Source organism: Phyllobates terribilis, unplaced genomic scaffold (assembly GCF_046119375.1).
Source record: "Phyllobates terribilis strain yellow unplaced genomic scaffold, ASM4611937v1 Scaffold_2__4_contigs__length_985480577, whole genome shotgun sequence".
Classification (NCBI taxonomy): Eukaryota; Metazoa; Chordata; class Amphibia; order Anura; family Dendrobatidae; genus Phyllobates; species Phyllobates terribilis.
In genome coordinates this window covers 621,774,928-621,794,823 of record NW_027362762.1, presented here as the reverse complement: position 1 = coordinate 621,794,823, position 19,896 = coordinate 621,774,928, and the positions used below count along the sequence as shown (strand labels likewise).

Here is a 19,896-nt window from a genome sequence, read left to right as displayed (position 1 = left end):
AATTTGATGCTTACAACTTGGTAATCAACTATTGGAAAAATCTCCATTCTACAGTATGAGGGCCTATTCACAAGTCCGAGTTTATATGCCAAATCCAGGAATGGAACTTACAGAGAAATACTATGATTGAAAGATTGATACCTGTTCTGTGTTTTGCAGACACTACGGATTTTGGCATACAAATACTGATGAAATACTGATCAAAATTACTGCTGTATGAATAAAGCCTTAGTATGCGGAATGGAAGACCAATGTGGAATGGAAGTACAATCTCAGATTGGGCTTCTGTGTTCGATAAGTTTTCATCTAGACATCCATGGCATCTGGAGGGAGAGCCAAAACAATTTTTATGCAGTCTAAAGCTAAAAAGAATTCAGATTACTGCTTAAGGAATTCAATTAATTCCAACTTTGGTTTTATACCTAAATCAATTCAATATTGCAAATATGGACCAACATCTTTCCTGCTTTCACCCTCTTTTCTATTTTTCTTTTTCCTTCTCTTCTTATGCATTTTATAAATAATACCTGTGTATAATGTATTTTCAGACATTACTGCGCTCAACAGGGTACTTTTATCCCTGTTACAAAATGGAGCTGCAGGTTGGATGTCCAAGGGGAGCTCCATTCAATTTCTATGAGGCTGCAGGAAAAAGGCCAGTTGCAGAGCTATAGGGAATGAAAAGGGCACAGTTAAGCCAGTGTAAAGAATGAAGCATGGATGAAAAAAGTGTGTCTAGAAAGTTGGAGTAACATAAGAAGCTGTCAGAGGAAAGAAAAGCAGAGCTCACAAAGTTGTCAAGGTAAGACTTTAGCTAGACATTTTTGTGACTATTACATTAGGAACTGGAGGGCATTGAAAGTGAAGGGTATTGACCAAATAGCAAGTACAGGAACTTGCCAGATTTCATGGAGATCATAGGAACTCTATATTGAAGTGTTGAAGCCAAACTAGTTTGCTGATATTTAAGATCTGGAATGCGGCTGACAGTCGCATCACGCTTGGGAACCACAAACAGGGGTAAATAGCGTCTGTACTGATGTTGTAGAAAGGGAGCGCAACCTCAGCCTCCTGTCATGTTTGAGATAACTCTTAAATGAAACGTCACAATAGGGAAGTGTCTGAGCATTGTTCTCCCTTGTGTTCCCATTAGTAAGTATTGTGCAACTAGTGGGTTGCCAGGTCCCAGTCTTGTACCTGACCCCCAGGTCCTTGTGTGGCCAGGGCCCGAACCTGACCTCCTGGTCCTTGTGTGGCCAAGGCCTGAACCGAACCCTGGGTCCTTATGTGGCCAGAGCCTGATCCTCAAGCTGCACTTGGAGGTACCTGATCCTGAAGCCGCACCTGGCGGGACCTGAACCCTGAAGCTGCACCAGCAGTACCTGAACCAGAGAAAGCATTGGCGGCATCCGAACCTGGAGCCGTTCCGTCAGTATTAGAACCTGTCGGACCCTGTCCCAGGAACTGAATTCAGCCCTGTCTGTAATTCAGTGTCAGTATCCGTTCTGTGAGAGGATCAAGAACCTGTGCAGTCTGAACAGAGTTCTAATACTGTCTTGCGAAGAACTCCGAGCCCAGTCACTGTTAGTGTACCTGACCCTTGAGTCAGTACCGGGGACTGCCTAGGAGTGGTACCTGGCAGCTACCTGCAGTTGAAGTCTGACTCCACCATCAGGAGCTCCAGTGAACACAGGTAGCAGCTTAGCTATGCCCCTTCCTAGGTAAGCTCGGCCCTGTGGCACAGGGGGTCCACAAACAATGTGCCCCACCTGTGGGCGTGACAGTATTGCATAATAAAGCCAATTACAAAAGTAGTTAGGTTTTAAGGATATATATTTAGAAAATATTGTACATGTTAGGTGCCAGACCAAGGATCCGGCATGTCCAATTTTGGATCTGTTCTTAATAAAGATAAGCTGCCGCCATAGGAGTCTGGCAGGGAATCTACTGTGTAAAGAGTCGGACGAGATAACTGCCAACGGAACGACTGTCTGGAACATCATTTGGCCCACAGCAGTCTATTGAATATGGAGCCTCAGAGCTAAACTGGTGTTAAACTGGTACCAGTAGGTGAATGTATCCTGTGGAAAAGAAGCAAATTTTTTTTTGTGTGATCGTAGTATCAGCCTTCTGGTTGTAGCGGCCAACACCCAAGGTTCCTGTGTGCTGTAATGAAAAACCTGAGAAATCAGTGATTCTAAACCCAATGAACAATCTGAGTTGAATAAAATTGTAACATTTACATTTGTAATGAATTTCTTTATTCCATCTTACTTTGCCATTGTAGTCAACATCCTTAAATGCTTTGTACATACCAAATTTGTGTTTTTTATTATTTTTGGAACTGATCTGAAGACCAGTAACAGTTAGACAATCTGCAATTGACAGTAGTTCAATATTTGTTGATGCGGAGAAGCAATATGTCAACTGGACATCAATAAAATGTACTGCGGAGTAATTATGCATTATTCACATCCATATTCTGCATCTGAGATTCTAAACCAGAATTTTGATTTTTCTTTCCTCCTTGTTGCTTCTTTTGCTTTTTTGTAAGTTCTTCCTCAATTGGAGCTGGTTTAACAAATTTGATTATTTCTTTCAGTCCTGGGGAAAAAAAAAAAGTTTATTAACAAAAGTATTAAACGGAATAGGGCCAATTTCCAAATTCTACTTAATTTCCGTCAAAAAGCTGTCTTACACATCCTGCACATTTATTTTGCGATTTAAACATGGTACATAAGGGTCTATGGCCCATTGGTAAATGGGTGGGATTGGGATGTGGCACCCTGTGTGCTGAAACTGCACCACAAATAGACATAACCTAGTGTACAAAAGTAAGCCAACTAATAAAAAGTGTAAACTTGCATTAGACAATGTAAGCCACTTTGATATATCTAGCACATTTCACAATTGTTTCACAATAGTCTAAGTTTGCGAGGTTTAAAAGGTGGATCACTTTAAGATGGATTTACACTGAAAGTATCGTTTCACAATGATCTTTCAGGCTGCAGATCACCCGATCAACAAGCAAACCTCTCGGTAAACGGGTGCAATGACCTTTTCGCAGCGCAAAAGATCAAATGTTCTCAGCAGTACGAGTCCTGTTCACCCAAGACTGTGGATTTGGGCATCCACTGAATGACAAAATGACAGGTGGCTCAGTGTATATCGTTTACCGCGGTCCTGTGTAAATAAGCTATTTAAATTAACCCCTTCAGAACTTTTGACATAAGTTTACGCCATGGTCAGGAAGGGGTTCCCGCAAATTAACGTAAACTTACGCCATGGGAACCTCTGGTCACCAAGTTCGGAGGAAGGTGCCTGTTATTTCTGACAGCAAGGCACCAGAAGTCGTCGCCACCGCCCACCCCTACGACCGCTGCGATTCGCTGTTCAATTGTCAACAGCTAATCACAGCGATTTCAAAGTTTTGTCAAATGAAATTGCCTGAAACATTGAAGTTGAGCTTTGAGCGGAGCTATAAACAGCACTGATCATAGGCTGGAGCTAGTCAAAGGTGGCGTCAGCCGCCCCAGCGCCGATTGGTGCGATCGGACAATGACGTTCGATCGCACCAATCAATAAGCAGAAACATAGTCTGACCGCTCTGTAATGCCTCATTCCAGCTTGAAGAGGTGTGCAGAGCGGTCACTGTTGTCGTTCTGCTGTGGATCTACTGAGTATTGTGGTGCCACAGATGATAATAGCCCGTGCCACCACTTCTGCTGCTGACTGAAGAGCTGAAGAACAGAAAACCTTGCTGATCTGTTCCTGTCCCCTACTTTTTTCCAATCCACCCTAATCCATCTCACCCCTTTTCCCTAACCTCTTTCCCAGCCCACTTGTGCCTGCGGAGCGCTGATCAGTGACCCGTGCTCGACATTCAAGCTCACTTTTGGCTTAGGACTTTTTATTCCCTGTCCACCCCCCCTACACACCACTCTCCCCTTTGCACAATCTCTGTGCATGTGTCCTCTAGCCACTGATCAGTGACGAACATCACTAATGGGTATACGTGCTCCCTTTTTTCTTAGGGCTTTTTTTTCCCTGTACATGTTATTTTTCCTCCTGTGTACACCACCTCTGTGCATGCATCCTGAAGCCGCTAAATCACCGATTGGCATCCATCGACAAACAAAAATCAATTTTATTAGTTGATTGGATTAGATTAGAGACAGTAAAAATATTTTGTAGGAATCAGCCTTTACTACAGTATTTTTTACTAAAATATAATCAGAATTAGTGTCAGATAGTTGGGGGCGTTCAGTCTTTTTTTTTTTTTTACCGTTGTCTGTTTAGTAATTGTAGTTTCAGAATTTTAGTGGAAAATTCTTGTAATTATACTAGTTTTTTTACTACATAGAATTATGGTTATATATACCTTAGATCCTTGATAGTCATGTAACAGGCTTCAAGATAAAAGGGACTCCTTGCTCAAATATAAACAATATAATTTTTAATCAACATTAAAAAAACAGAACTGAGGGGAAACTCCAACAGAAGGGAGACACTATAAATACACATTCCACCAGTAATATAGGCAAGTACAAAGTGCGGAGTAGAATGTCACAAAGTCTTCAGAGAGCGAAACGGCGTCGGGAAGAAGGAGACGCGACATTCTACTCTGCACCCCCGGTCTGGCAGTATGATTTACTAATATACCCTATCTACTATCCTTGCATGACTAGAGATAAAATCACTATTTTTTCACGATTACTATATACCATCATTACTGCCCAGGTAAGGCAGCTGCCTATTCTTTAGGGCAAGCTGTAATCTATGATATAGGATCAGCAGCTCATCTCAAGGGGCTTCATAACCTATATATAGTATATACATGTGTTTATCACTGGTTCAATGTGTATTTATAGTGTCTCAATTCTATTGGAGGTTCCCCTCATTTCTGTTTTTAATATTGTTGATTTTATGTTGATTGAATAAAAATTATATTTTTTATATTTAAGCTGGAGTCGCTTTTATCCTGAAGGTATATATGGCATGTAGAAAGTACCTAGCACTTGAATTGTACGGTGTTGTTTGGACATATGTGATGAATAGAATTATGGTTAGCGTAATTTAGTTGCAGTCAGTCAGTAATTGTTTTTACAGTCGTTTGTTTAGTAAGTTTGTTTCATTGCCTCCAGCAATAACCGTGCGGGAGAGGATGCCACATCCCCCCCCCACCTCCTGAAAATGAGGAGTGTCACATCCCCACCCCCGAAAATGAGGAGTCTCACGATTCCTTATTTTGTGGCTCAATCCGGAATCCAATTTGACACCGCCAGCCTCACAAGAATCAACTTTTTCAAAGTATTTTTCTCTGGGAATTTTGTAAATCTCATGGTGGGGCAAACAAATTGATACGCCCAACAATTTCTTGCCCAAAACCCCATTTCATCATATGCTAGTTGGATGCCTGTAGATACAGTAGAGATGAAGACATTTTGGGGCCTTGCCCTTCACATGGGGAGAGTGAAGAAGCCTTAAGTTCGGCAATATTGGAGTGCTGATATTTCATAACACACTCCAGTTTTCCGCATTGCTATGTCCAGGACACGCAATGAGGCCATTCTCAAATTTTTGTATTATAACGTTATTATGCAGTGTCCACCCAGAGACAACCCCAATTTTAATCGAATTTTCAAAATTTGGTCGGTCATTGATTACTTCAGCAACAAATTTGCTGATGTGTGCATTCCCCAAAGGGACATCAGCGTAGAGGAGTCCCTAATACATTTCAAGGGGAGGCTTAAATTCCGGCAATACTTCCCAATAAGACGGCCAGGTAATGAATGAAATATATATGAAGGGAAGAACACCAGGATTCAGCCCCCTGAATTCTCCCCTGTCCTGGGAGTGAGTGGGAAAATTGTGTGGGAATTGTTGCACCCACTGCTGGATAAGGATTAACACCTATGTAGATAACTTCACTCCACACACTCATAGAATCATAGAATGGTAGAGTTGGAAGGGACCTCCTGGGTCATCTGGTCCAACCCCCTGCTCAAAGCAGGATTCACTAGATCATCTCAGACAGATGTCTGTCCAGCCTCTGTTTGAAGACGTCCATTGAAGGGGAACTCACCACCTCTCGTGGCAGCCTGTTCCACTCATTAATCACCCTAACTGTCAAAAAGTTTTTTCTAATATCTAATCTGTGTCTCCTCCCATTTAGTTTCATCCCATTGCTTCTAGTCTTTCCTTGTGCAAATGAGAATAAAGATGATCCTTCTACAATGTGACAGCCCTTGACATATTTGTAGACAGCTATTAAGTCTCCTCTCAGTCTTCTTTTTTGCAAGCTAAACATTCCCAAATCCTGTAACCGTTCCTCATAGGACATGGTTTGCAGACCAGTCACCATTCTGGTCGCTCTTCTCTGAACTTGCTCCAGTTTGTCGATGTCTTTTTTAAAATGTGGTGCCCAAAACTGTACACAGTATTCCAGATGAGGTCTGACCAAAGAGGAGTAAAGACCGATAATGACTTCACGTGATCTAGACTGTATGCTTCTGTTAATACATCCCAGAATTGTATTTGCCTTTTTTGCTGCTGCATCACACTGTTGACTCATGTTCAGTCTATGATCTATTAGTATACCTAAGTCTTTTTCACATGTACTGTTGCTTAGCTCTATTCCTCCCATTCTGTATATGCTTTTTTCATTTTTATTGCCCAGATGTAGTACTTTGCATTTTTCCCTGTTAAAAACCATTCTGTTGGTTGCTGCCCACTGCTCCAGTTTATTTAGGTCTTTTTGAATCCTCTCTCTCTCTTCTCTAGTATTAGCTATCCCTCCTAGCTTTGTGTCATCAGCAAATTTAATCAGTTTACCCTCAATTCCTTCATCTAAATCATTGATAAAGATGTTGAACAATACAGGTCCCAGGACGGAGCCCTGTGGTACCCCACTTGAGACATTCATCCAGCTGGATGTGAAGCCATTTACAACCACCCTTTGAGTCCGATCACTAAGCCAGTTATGAATCCACCTAACAGTTGCCTGGTCCATTGCATACTTGGTCATTTTTTCAATAAGGATGGTGTGAGATACTTTGTCAAATGCTTTGCTGAAGTCAAGATATACTATATCTACAGCATTTCCCTGATCCACCCAGTCAGTGATTCTGTCATAGAAGGAAATTAAGTTAGTCTGACATGACTTGTTAGTTACAAACCCATGCTGACTCTGGTTAATCACTTCATTCTTATCCATGTACTTACATACATGTTGTTTAATAATTTGTTCAAAGATCTTTCCTGGTATAGAAGTCAGACTCACCGGCCTATAGTTCCCTGGGTCCACCTTCTTCCCCTTTTTGAAGATAGGAACAACATTTGCTCTTCTCCAGTCTTCTGGGACTTCTCCTGTTCTCCAAGAATTTTCAAAGATTATGGAGAGTGGTTCTAAAATTTCTTCTACGATCTCCTTCAGTACTCTGGGGTGTAATTCATCTGGACCTGGAGACTTGAACTCATTTATGTTAGCTAAATATTCCCTCACAATCTTTCTGTTTACAGATAACTTGGATTCCTCTATTCCTTTAAAAGGACAGTGAAGATCAGTTGATGTTACATTTTCTTTCTGAGAGAAAACAGATGCAAAATAGGAATTAAAAAGTTCGGCCTTCTCAACATCCTCTCTTACCATTTCTCCATTTTCATCCTGTAAAAATCCTATAGCATCTTTGACTTTTCTTTTACTTTTGACATACCCCCAAAATCCTTTTTTATTGCTTTTGACATCTCTTGCAAGCCTTAATTCATTGTCAGCTTTAGCTAACCTGATACGTTCCCTGCAGGATCTGCAGACTGCATTATAATCTTCTTTAGATATGCCTCCCTCTTTCCATTTAATAAACATTTCTTTCTTTCTTTTTAGCATGTGCTTAAGTTCTGTGTTCATCCATCCTGGTTTCCTTAAATGCTTCCCATTCTTCCTACTTTTCGGGATTGTTAACGATTGTGCTTTGAGAATCTCATTTTTAAAAATTTGCCATCCTTCCTGGACATTTTTGTCCTTAAGGACATGCAGCCATTGGATCCCTCCTATTCTCTTTCTGAGTCTCTTAAAATCTGCCTTTCTAAAATCTAACCTTGAAGTTTGAGTCTTCACATGTCTTCCTCCTCTAGTTATCCAAACTTCTATAATAGCATGATCGCTGCCTCCTAGGGTCCCAGCCACCTTTACCTCCTCAACCATTTCCTCCCTGTTTATAAGGATTAGATCCAAAGTAGCAGATCCCCTTGTTTTCTCCCCTACCTTTTGGGAGATAAAGTTGTCAGCAAGAGAGGATAAGAATTTGCTTGACCTGTTAGTTTTACTTGAGAGAGATTCCCAACAAATGTCTGGATAGTTGAAATCTCCCATGACCACTACGTCATATTTTTTGGAGAACTTGGTCATTTGATACATAAAGAGTTCATCCATATCTTCAGCTTGCCCAGGTGGCCTGTAGTAAATGCCTACAATGGTGTCCTTTCCGTTGTTCTCTCCTTGTATTCTTACCCAAACAGTTTCCACAGAACTCCCAGTCTCTGAAGCTTCAATCTCTGTGCAGATATACACTTTTCTAACATACAATGCAACACCTCCTCCTCGTTTATCAAGTCTGTTTCTTGCAAATAAGTTGTATCCTTTTAGCCTTTTATTCCAATCATGTGTATCGTCCCACCAAGTTTCAGTGATTCCAATGACATCATATTCCTTTTCCTGCATTAGTAGTTCCAATTCTCCTTGTTTGTTGCCCATGCTTTGTGCATTTGTATAAAAACATTTTAGTTTGTGATTGATTTCTCTTCCTCCCATATTTTTATTATTTAAATAGTTTTGTCTTTGTTCTTCTTTTCCACTTCCAGTAGCAGAGATCTCAATAGTATTTGTCAGCTGTATGGCTTTTTCTGGCCTTTTGCTTCCCTTCCCACATTGTTCTAGTTTAAAGCTCTTCTGATGAGTGTAGCAAGGCGACTTCCAAATACATGTTTTCCAGTCTTCGTAAGGTGCACCCCATCTCTAGCAAGTAGTCCATCGTATAGGTAATTCATTCCGTGATCCAGAAATCCAAATCCTTGTTGACGGCACCATCGACGTAGCCAGTTGTTCACCCGTAGAATCTTATTCCACCTCATTGTTCCATGGCCATCCACTGGGAGGATGGATGAGAAGACCACCTGCGCTCCCAATTCTTTCACTTTCTTGCCTAAGTCTTCAAAGTCACTGCAGATGGTTTCCAGGTCCTTTCTTGCGGTGTCATTTGTCCCCACATGTATTAGCAGGAATGGGTAGTGATCTGTAGGTCTGAAGAGTCTTGATATCCTGTCAGACACATCTTTAATTTTTGCTCCTGGAAGACAGCACATTTCTCTTGAGGTTATGTCTGGTCTGCAGATAGCGGCCTCTGTTCCTCTTAACAGGGAATCCCCCATGACCACCACTCTCCGTTTTTTCTTCACAACATTCTTCTTTCTCCATCCAGGAGGATTCTGAGGGCTTACAAGGTTATTCATTGCTGGCAAAGTCTTATTTTGCTGTATTTCTTCATGGTTCTCCTGCGTGAGAGCCTGGTACTGGTTCCTGAGCAGTATGGGTGCTGACTGCCTCTCGATCCTCCTGCTTCTGTGGGTCACATGCTTCCATTCCGCTGTTTCGTCAGGTGCAGTTCGAATTTCTTCTCTTTCTGAATCATGAAGAGATAATTCTGCTCTGTCTAAGCAGCGGTTTACCGATGTCTTCTTTTCAGCTCCAACAGCCAAAATCCAGTGTTCTTTGAGCTCGCGGAGACTCTTCACTTACCCCAAAATGCAGTGGGAATATGCAAATTATCTCCTCAGGACTCCTCCCCTGGTTTACCGATGTCCTCTTTTCAGCTCCAACAGCCAAAATCCAGTGTTCTTTGAGCTCGCGGAGACTCTTCACTTACCCCAAAATGCAGTGGGAATATGCAAATTATCTCCTCAGGACTCCTCCCCTGGTTTACCGATGTCCTCTTTTCAGCTCCAACAGCCAAAATCCAGTGTTCTTTGAGCTCGCGGAGACTCTTCACTTACCCCAAAATGCAGTGGGAATATGCAAATTATCTCCTCAGGACTCCTCCCCTTCTACACCAGCATCAAACTGTTCAAATCCCTCTCTGCCAGAGCGACCACAGCATGCATTACTTTGCACAAAAACGGAGCGGACTCCTTGGGTTGCTAATTGGTCAGCGGCTCAGAAAGAGTGAGAGCAGAGCACAATGTAGCTACAGCATTCTGGTGGTCAAGTATAAGGCCAAGACGGATGTCTTGTTCTTGACCACAAAACACGGTTAAGGCAGCACCCCCACCGTTGCACGTTTACAAAGGTCTATTATCAGCAGGGAAAGGTGAATCAGATAAAATAAAATGTGACCTTTAATGATAGCACTAAAAGAATAAAACTTAAATCAATGACAAATAGGGACCACCCTAACACACATACATAAAGTGCAGGTGCTCAATTAACCAGTGCTCATATAAAAAGGTTCAGTCTCACCCATATATCTTGATGAGATATATTCTTCCAATGTTACACAGCTGCAGAAAAAGACATGTATGGGTGTATGTTCTAGGTTAACCCTGTCTTGCCCCGTGTGTACCTTTAACTTAAGGTTTTATCACTAGGACATTATCATTGCTGTGACTAGCTGACAGGCATACATCTATCCGATTCCGCCCCTTTCTGTGATAAGCAGCTCACTGTCAATAGACAATGTAGATACAGAGCCTGGTGTGGGCGGGGTTAGCTTTCTTAGCTCTGCTACATTCTAAATCTATGAACACTGATTATATCCCAACTGCTGCACCCAGTAAACTAAGGGATACAAGATTGGAATCAGGGCCTCTTTTCCTACATTATGCTGCTCTCAGATGAGGTAGCAAAAACCTGCTGATGAACACCTCTTTAAGGCCACGGCCCCACTATCAGTATTTGGTCAGTATTTTTCTCAGGAGTGGGAGCCAAAACCAGGAGAGGGTGATAAATGCAGAATTGGTGACTTGTTTCTATTATACCTTTTCTCTGATTATTCCTCACCTGGTTTTCACTCCAAATCCTGAGAGAAAATACTGACCGAATACTGATAGTGGAGCCGTGGCCTAATACACTATACTATACTAATGTGTTTGTATGTTTTGATGTATTATTTGTATAGCAACAATACTATACTCTATTATATGGGTTATTGCAATTTCTCTGATACAGGGCTGTGGAAGAATTGGTAGCTGAGAATAAAGGGGTTACAGTTGGACAGGACAGAAGATGGGAGGGGTTTCGGGGCATAAGAAACGTGTTGCTTTCTAGTTAGAGTCAGTCAGCAGTTTGGATTCAACAGAAAGAGACAAGAGTTTAGCCGCAATCTGTGTTCATATGCAAGGAAGGAAATTTTGCGTTAACGGGAACAGGATAATGGGCAGTCTAAATCTCAATATGACCGAAATGGAACAGCTATAAGGAGAGCTCAGCTGCAGTGGGTACAGCCAGGACCCCAGAAGGCAGAGCTGAGGGTTTGTGGAGACCCTGGACCGCTTGAGAAGGAGGGCTGATGGACCCGGGAGTATACTGAAGTGATACTGGACTTGCCAGACCAAGGCACGAGTACTGTACAGAAGTGGGCTGTGGTTGATGAAAGGACAGGTAGATGAGATGGAGTATTCAAATCATGCTTGAGTACTGCTAAAATGACATTAACAAGTGCCACCACATGAAAACATTGTGATTGTGCCTTTGTGTAAAACAGAAGATGTGAAATATAAGCTTTGGGTATGCTACCTATTCTACATATGTTTCATCAGTTCCAACAGTAAAGTTACATAAATTAGATTGATATCCTTAGTTGTGAATACATTACATCTAGTTTTCCTGTTACATCTGAGGGCCTCCGGCAGTAGTGCAAGACTTCAGCAAAGCTTAACCTCAGTCCCAGAAGAACTCGTTTTGCCAGTGTTAGGGGTTACATCCAAAGATATAGCTAAATGAATGTACTATACCAATGTCCTTATTTTAATAGGCCTGTGATAGCACTTAGAAATTGAGTCTATTTTTGCTGAAATTTGCCAAATGTCGATTAAGATGTGATAATAGCATGGCAGCCGTATGTAATGTAGAAAATCTCATCAACTGCAGAAAGAGATGTTGAAAAGTGACAAATTCAACAATGAACAAGGATAACCATTTCTCACCCTTACCAGGAGGCATGAAATCTCGTAGTTTTTCAGGTACAATAATTCCTTCACTTGTTTGATAATTCTCTAAAATTGCACAAATGGTCCGTGTTGTCGCACACATTGTAGCATTTAGCATATGTACATACTCAACCTGTAACAAAAATTCAATGGTTTGTAGAGATTACAACAACATCCAATCTTGACAATACCTCCACCATAAGGGTTAATGCACACACTGCGTATTAGAAGCAGATACACAACACCATTTTTTCAGAGGCAAATCTTCAGCGTGATATATACAAAAATAGTAATATAGATGAGATTACACAAATTTCATTTAAATGTAGCAGCTATTTACAAGCAACAAATTTGCCAGGTGTATGTGGGCTATTTTAGCGTGGTCTTACACTGGGGTCTGTCTTTTTAAAAAAAAAAAAACTGCAGTTTTTTATTCATTTTTTGATTCAAAAGCCAGCAGGAAAGAGAAGAAGTATAGCTTTATTTTTACCTTTTATAGTCCACTTCTGGCTTTGCCACTGCATCAAAAACTGCACTATTATTTTTTTTCTAAAAGTACTAAGCCAACGAAAATGGCGTCATAACTAGGGATGAGCGAATATGTTTGAAAAACGATCGCCAATTTCAAATTTGGCACATTTGGATTAGTGATCGGAAATACGAGCATTTTTTCTTAAAATCGACAAAAATCTGTAAAATTCGGTAAAAGTGCGGGAAATTATTGCGTTGCCACTAAAGTATTTTTAGCACTTTGGCTAGGATAGTGGTGGTGTATGATGAGCGGGGGGCACGTGTTTGATGAGGGGTGTGGAGAGCTCAGAGGAGCGGCGTGCTTGTAATCTTTTTTTTTTCAAACTTTATGTGTGCTAATTGTGGCTAGCCAATCAGGGCGCAGGAAGCATTAACACTGACAAGACACAAGAGCTTGTGCCATTGGCTGCTGAAATCACATGTCCCTCTCTATGTAAAGAGCAGACATGTTGTTTTAGCGCCATTTTGTCTATGTAACAGCACAGAGAGGATTCTCCTGACGTGATGCAGCACACCATTTCCCACCTTATTTTGTGGCGTTGAAATTCAGCTGTATGCAGAGTAAAAAAAATCTATTTTTTTCTGCGACTAAAGTGATACAAAAGGCTAGATCTGAGTTTGAAATTTCTTGGAGCACATCTTCTATGTTATACAGGCTTCATCCACACTAAAAGAATAGTTTCTTCTGTTACTAACGTGATACAGTAGGGGACATCTCAGGGTGCCAAGGGACGATGGATTAGTGCAATCGATGGGGGCTGGTGATACCAGACAAACAGTGAAGGTGCAAGTGTCGAGGAACAAATGGAGGAGGTAGAGGTGATGGGAGAGCAACTGTCAGGAAATGAAGAGGATAATCATCCCCTCTCTGTTCGTGGTTGGCGGGAGGGGACGGAGGAAACAAGCATCAGAGTTACTCAGCCACCAACACGGCATGGGCTTGGACCTCATGGAAGGGCCCGACATATAAGTGCATTCTTGCTGCATGATCCCCGTATAGCTATGATTCAAAATAGTGCTGACTACTGGGTTGCCACTCTGTTAGATCCACGTTATAAGAGTTAATTTTGCCAGATGCTTCCCGCCCTGGAAAGGAACCCGCAAATGCTGAAATATCGAAACATGCTTTTACTCAAACTTAAAAGAGGTTTTCCTCAAGACAGCAGTGAGGCACACAGTGCTCATTGCAGCTCTACACTTCCAACCTCCGGCACGTCAATCCGTCAATGCCCAAATATTAGCAGCAGCAGCAGCGTAAGTGGCAGAAGCAATTTCTGTGAGTCCTTTCACACATTTTTTTAGACCAGATCGTGCACTAGCACAACAGAGTACAAGTCTGACACGTGGAGAGGAAGGTGCAGGAGTATCTAGAGCTCAATATCAATACCATCATGGAGGGATTGGACCCTTTGACATTTTGGTCTGCAAAAATGGATGAGTCGCCTGAGCTCGCCTGTCACGCCTTGATGGTTTTATCATGCTCGGCAACCAGTGTTCTCTCAGAACGTGCCTTCACCGCTGCTGGTGGTGTCTCGATGGATAAGTGCAGCCGGCTGTCCCCTGAAAGTGTAGACCGCCTAACTTTCATCAAGATGAACAAGTCATGGATCTCCAAGAACTTTCGTACCCCAATCACTGACGGTACAGACGAGGCGATATTGTCGTTTTTAGTGTGCTGCATTGATCTTGTGTAATTGCAGTCCATGATATCTTTAGTGTGGCTTCTGTGCCTGCTGTTGCAGATGTTAACACTAATTTTTGGAAATGTGAACACTCCTGATTAAGTCTCCATCTGCTGGGTTGGCTGTTGTGGAAGAAGTGTCGGTCCCCATTATAAAAGTTATACTCTAGTAAAATTAATTCTTTGGTGCTGATATTGTTCCCCATACAGGGGTACACATTAGTGATGAGCGAGCACTAAATGTGCTCAACTTAGTGCTTCAGCGGTTTCTCAAAACCTACCCAGATCTGCTTGTGAAAGTACACCGTGTGTGTACCCATTTCAGAAAGTCAGCTACAGCTTCCGCCACCCTGGCAGTGTTTCAGTAGCGTTTGCAGCTTTCAGCTCACCGACTGGTGTGCGATGTCACTGCATGTTGGAAATCAACGTTGCAGGTGTTGGGAAGGATTTGTGAGCAGCAGAGGACAGTTGTTGACTACCAGCTTCAAAACACCTGTTGGAATTCAGGTCAGCCTCCGCACATAAGAGCTCATGAGTGGGCATGGATGTCTGACATCTCTGCAGTCCTCCAAAACTTTGAGGACTCCACCAAGATGGTGAGTGGCAATGGCGCCATAATTAGCGTAACCATCCCGCTTCTCTGTCTACTGAAAAGCTCTCTGCTCACAATTAAAAGAGGAGGCATTGCAGGCGGATCAAGGAATTATACAGGGTGATGCTACTCATCCTAGCCTCATCTCATCTCAATGCGGGTGATCATGAGGAGGAGGATGAGAACATGGACAGTCGCCCTCTTGGGGAGGACAGGGAAGTCTTGGCTGTCTTGATACCCCTCTTTCAGTCTGTGGGAAAGCTGTACGAGTTTTGCTTAATGATGACTTTCAGTGGCCTAAACCGTGACTTTGCTTATGCACATTATTTCTCAAAACGCATTGCAGATCAGGCCATTGCCCAACTCTGTAGTCATGAAATTCAAGGCGTAAAGATCTTTATGTGTTGAAGCAGAGAAGTGTGAGCTGATGTTGGACGGGCTGCCATTACTTATGGAACAAGCTGCATTAGAGGACTTCATGAGAGAAATGAGAGCCGGAGTAGATACGGTTTCCCTCTATGCCAGTCCTTTCACAGACCTAAAGAGTATGGCCGTGGTGAAATGCAACTCTCACCGAGAAGCAGTGTCAGACTGAAGAACATTGGGCATACCAGAGGATTTGATTCTGAGGGACTACCTTTCTCCCCCACTCAAGAGCCCCATAGCAGTTTTAAGGTTTGCACTATGAGATCTCCTGAAGGAGAAGCCAGGGCCCACCGGAGGATTCTCCAGTTCTCTAGTGGACCAGTCCAACCTTGCCGAGAAGCAGCCCTGGCTAAGAAAAGTGTGTGTGAAGGTTCCCGGACACTCTATGGCTGCTTTTTTACTGTGGACTGGCTTCAGCAATCTTTAAGACTTAAGATCTGCAATCTGGCACCTTAGCAAAGCCCAATTCTGTTCTTGTTCTGATATCTAACAAACAGGTCATGCTGGAGAAACTTGCACCTACTGCCACTCAGTGTCTTCAGCTTCTTAGTGAGAAACTAATGTTTGGGCAGCCAGTCTACCAAATAAAATTCCTGAGATGGAAATTGTGGATGGCTTCGCTTCTGGTACTGGGTGCTAGTACCAAACCATTGGGTGCCATAATCCTGGCTGGTTGGAGACAAGCTCATTCCCACAGAAAAGTACCAGCAAGCTAAGGAGATGGTGGCTTCTATCATCATGAAGGAGTTTCTTGTCTAGGAGACAGACCACTGCTGCTGTCTACCTTGTGAACATTGTGTTGAAGCTTGGAAGGTGTCATGGGTTTAGCGCGACAGAGAGGAGCCAGAAGACCGCAGCGTCTGATTTCTCCCACTCCTGCACTCATTACAAATCTTTCGCCTTCATATTAATCGGTGCAGGTTTCTTTTAGCAGTGCAAGGGTTAATCTGCTCAATTGTTAGCTCCTTGAAGCTTACCTTCATTTAGGCTCTCAGCTGTCCAGTGTTAGCCACTCCGCGCTCCTATATATACTGGGCTTTGGCAGGCTATCATTACCAGAGCAAGCTTAGGCTGCATGGTGATAGGAGTGTGGAGGAGAGGTGCTGTTTGAGAAGGAGTTTGGAGGATTAATACTAAGACTGTTGTGTGGTTTAGGTTGTGTGTGATCCTTTTCTTCTCCTATTTGTTTTTCCAGATTTTCCTTTAGCCCTGTTTGTTTTACCTTGGTAGTCTGGTTGATGTACTGCCATACACTACTACTCCCCTCTTCCCTGGGTGGGGGAAAGGAACAGACTGAGGGCGGATTGAGGCACTCAGACAAGGTACGTGGCCCCGGCGTCTTCATCTTCAGAAGTAATCTGGGGAACAGGTCCAGCTAGGGCGCCCCTAGCGTTAGGGACAGGGAAGGAGCCCCTGGCCCCCGGGATACCCGACAACAGAGTCGTGACACAAGAATTAAGAGGTTACATTGGTGATTCTGGTTTTTATACTAAAGATCCTGCTGTGTTTTTAAAGTTTTAAGTGAGCATGCAGAGATCGTGGTTTCTGCAGCAGCGCAGGATGAGGATGGGAGCCATGCAAGGCACATGTGTGAGGTTGCTCCCGTGTAGGGCCGCCACCAGGTTTGCACAGTTATCGCACACGGCGTTCCCTTGCTCCAGGTTCAGTGGAGACAGCCATAGCTCAGACTTGGCATGGACAGCTATCCACAACTCGAATAGTTTGTCTGCGATATCCAAGGCATATTAATTGAAACACTGCCTGAGTGCAGTGAGCCCTGGCTGAGCAGTACGGAGGTGGGGGGATTCTATCTGCACTGTTGGAACGTGTGTCTCAGTAATGCAGGGGTTGAGGGTGCAGGCGTAGGTCCTAGAGGAGGTGGAGGAGGCAGAAGCACTGAAGGAAGTGTTACATACAGAGGTTTGTCCCGCAAGCCTTGGGTATTCCAACACTTGCTGTTAGTGAAACCTTGGTGTCTATTAGTTTAGTTCTCCATGTTCTGGTATGTATTTGTTTCGTTCTCCAACCGTAGCCATTTAATAATTTAGTTCTCCAACCCCTGTTGTCTAGTAGTTTAGTTCTCCTCTTCTGGTGGGTAGTGGTTTAGTTCCCCATCCCCAAGCGCCCTGCAAGCCTTGGGGGTTCCAAGACTTGTGTAGCAGCCCATTCTGCCCCCACAGCCAACAGAGTAACCCAGCGCCCAGTCAGCGAGATGTAACCCCCCTGGCCATGCTAGCTTGTCCAGGTGTCAGTGGTGAAATGCACCCTGTCAGACCTAGATTTTTTCAAGGAACAGGTGAAGTTGTCTGCAACATGCTGGTGTAGAGCAGGCACAGCTTTCTTAGAGACGTAATGGCGACATGGCAACTGGTACTGGGGGACAGCTTTTGGAAACAGTCTGTATCCACCAGGCAGAAAGGCAGCATTTCCATGTCCAACAGATTGGAGATGGTGAAGTTTAAGCTCTTCGCTTTGGCATGTGTAGGAGGAAACAATCTTTTACGTGAGCACAACTGTGGGATTGAGGGCTGGCTGCTGTGCTGAGAGAGGGTAGAGTAGGATGAACACGACAAGCTACTGGACTGTGAGAGAGGTGCAGACGGAGATGTTACGATGGACTGAGAAAGATGGGGTGTTGTCGGTGTCTGAGATCAGTCAAAAACAGCAGGCATGTCCACCTCCATAACAGCTGACGGGCTCTCACTCCCCCCGACTTTAGCGGGTAAACAAGTGGAGGTTCTGTGGCCGGAGACCTGTGTGAGAACACTTGCCACGGTGATGGAGGAGGAAGAAGCAGCAGAGGCGGTTGATGGGGCGGACAGTGGTTGGCGAGGCCCGCTAGCCTGCATTTTAGCACAGTGAGATTCCCAGATTAAAGCATGTTAATCGCGCATGTGCCAGTTCATGCATGTAGTAGTCAAATTTTTTTTTACTCTTCTCTAATCTGTTGTTTTTAACTAAGTTGGCAGATAACGCGAGTTGTGTCATTTTTTGAGGTCTCAAAAAAGACCCAGGCTAGGCAACTAAAGACCCGCGAACGCTGCTGGTCACTGCCAGAGTTGGGGCTGAAGATGCAGTGCTGGTCGTGGTTGCATAACTCTGTCTGTGCGGGAAGCTGCAACGTAACATCCTCGTCTTCCTCCTCTTCCACCTCCTCTGCTGAGCTACTCGGCTGCATGCCTCTGGATTCACACCAACTGGGATCTACAACCTCATTGTCAACCTCTCTGTTCTCCCACTCCTTGCCTCAAATGTTACCCTCCTCCTCTTCCTGCCCAGACAACACAGTACAGTCCGCATGCGCCTCAAGTATCTGAGTCTCATCAGGATCACCTCCACCCCCAGGGGTTAATGTCTGGTGACGAGTGTTTGGATTCTGCTCGGACTGTACTTCGTCCGGCCCCGGATCAACTGAAAAAAAATTTTGGGCATCGCTGCACACGCTTTCCCCCTCATGAGTCTGTGAAGCTTTGGATCAGACCTCTTATGCCCCGGAATAGAATATGTGAACAGCTCTGCAGAGTCGCCCATCTGTGGTTCCCCACAGTCAGTTGAGCGGTTGGAGAGTTGTGACGGGGGGTAATTGGTTGTGCCACCTCTGAGGACTGTACTGTGTGTGATGGAGGAAGAAGAGCAGAAGCCACTTGATGCAGCGCTTGTCATCTACTGGAGCATATGTTCTTTTTGGCCCTCATCTACAAAGCGTACCGCTGTCTCGGCATCACAGACTTGGCTCTATCTTGGATCTCTTCATACCTAACCGACCGGACATTCAGTGTCTCCTACTCACACACCACCTCCTCATCTCGCACCGTGTCGGTGTCCCCCAAGGTTCAGTTCTAGGACCCGTGCTCTTCTCCACCTACATCTTCTGCCTGGGTCAGCTTGTAGAGTCTCACGGCCTTTATTATCACCTCTATGCTGATGACACACAAATCTACCTCTCTGGACCTGATATCCCCTCTTTCCTAACCAGAATCCTACAATGTGTGTCCGCTATTTCATCTTTCTTCTCTGCTAGATTTCTAAAAGTTAACATGGATCAAACCGAATCCATCGTCATTCGACCATCTCATTCATCACTCCCAACTGACCTATCCATCAAAGTCAATATCTGCCCACTCTCTGTAGTTCTGCAAGCTTGACTCTGACCTGTCCTTGAAACGTCAGATGCAAACCCTTTCTACCGACTCCAACTCCAAAATATCTATGGGATCTGCACATTCCTCAGCCATGAATCTACAAAAACACCAGTGCACGCCTTCATCATCTGTCTACTGCAAGCTCCTGCTCTGTGGCCTAACTTCTACCACTCTCGCACCCCTCCAATCTATCCTAAACTGTGCTGGTCAACTAATCCACCTGTCACCCTGCTATTTCCCGGTTTCTCCCCTCTGTCAATCCCTGCGCTGGCTCACCGTTGCCCAGAGACTTCACTTGAAAAGCCTAACTTTGGCATGCCAAGCCA

The 19,896-nt window shown here is 43.8% G+C and overlaps 1 protein-coding gene across 1 annotated transcript in view; it reads right to left on the bottom strand.

Annotated features, from left to right (window-relative positions):
• Positions 1–2,238: 2,238 nt before the first annotated feature.
• SARS1 (seryl-tRNA synthetase 1) overlaps positions 2,239–19,896 on the bottom strand; it is a 60,354-nt gene continuing 42,696 nt past the window's right edge. The window contains exons 10-11 of the mRNA XM_073666601.1: positions 12,202–12,331; positions 2,239–2,604 (exon numbers count right to left, since the gene is read on the bottom strand). Of these exons, the coding sequence (XP_073522702.1) occupies positions 2,459–2,604; positions 12,202–12,331 (276 nt within the window). The 3' untranslated portion in view covers positions 2,239–2,458. The remainder of the gene's footprint in view (positions 2,605–12,201; positions 12,332–19,896) is intronic.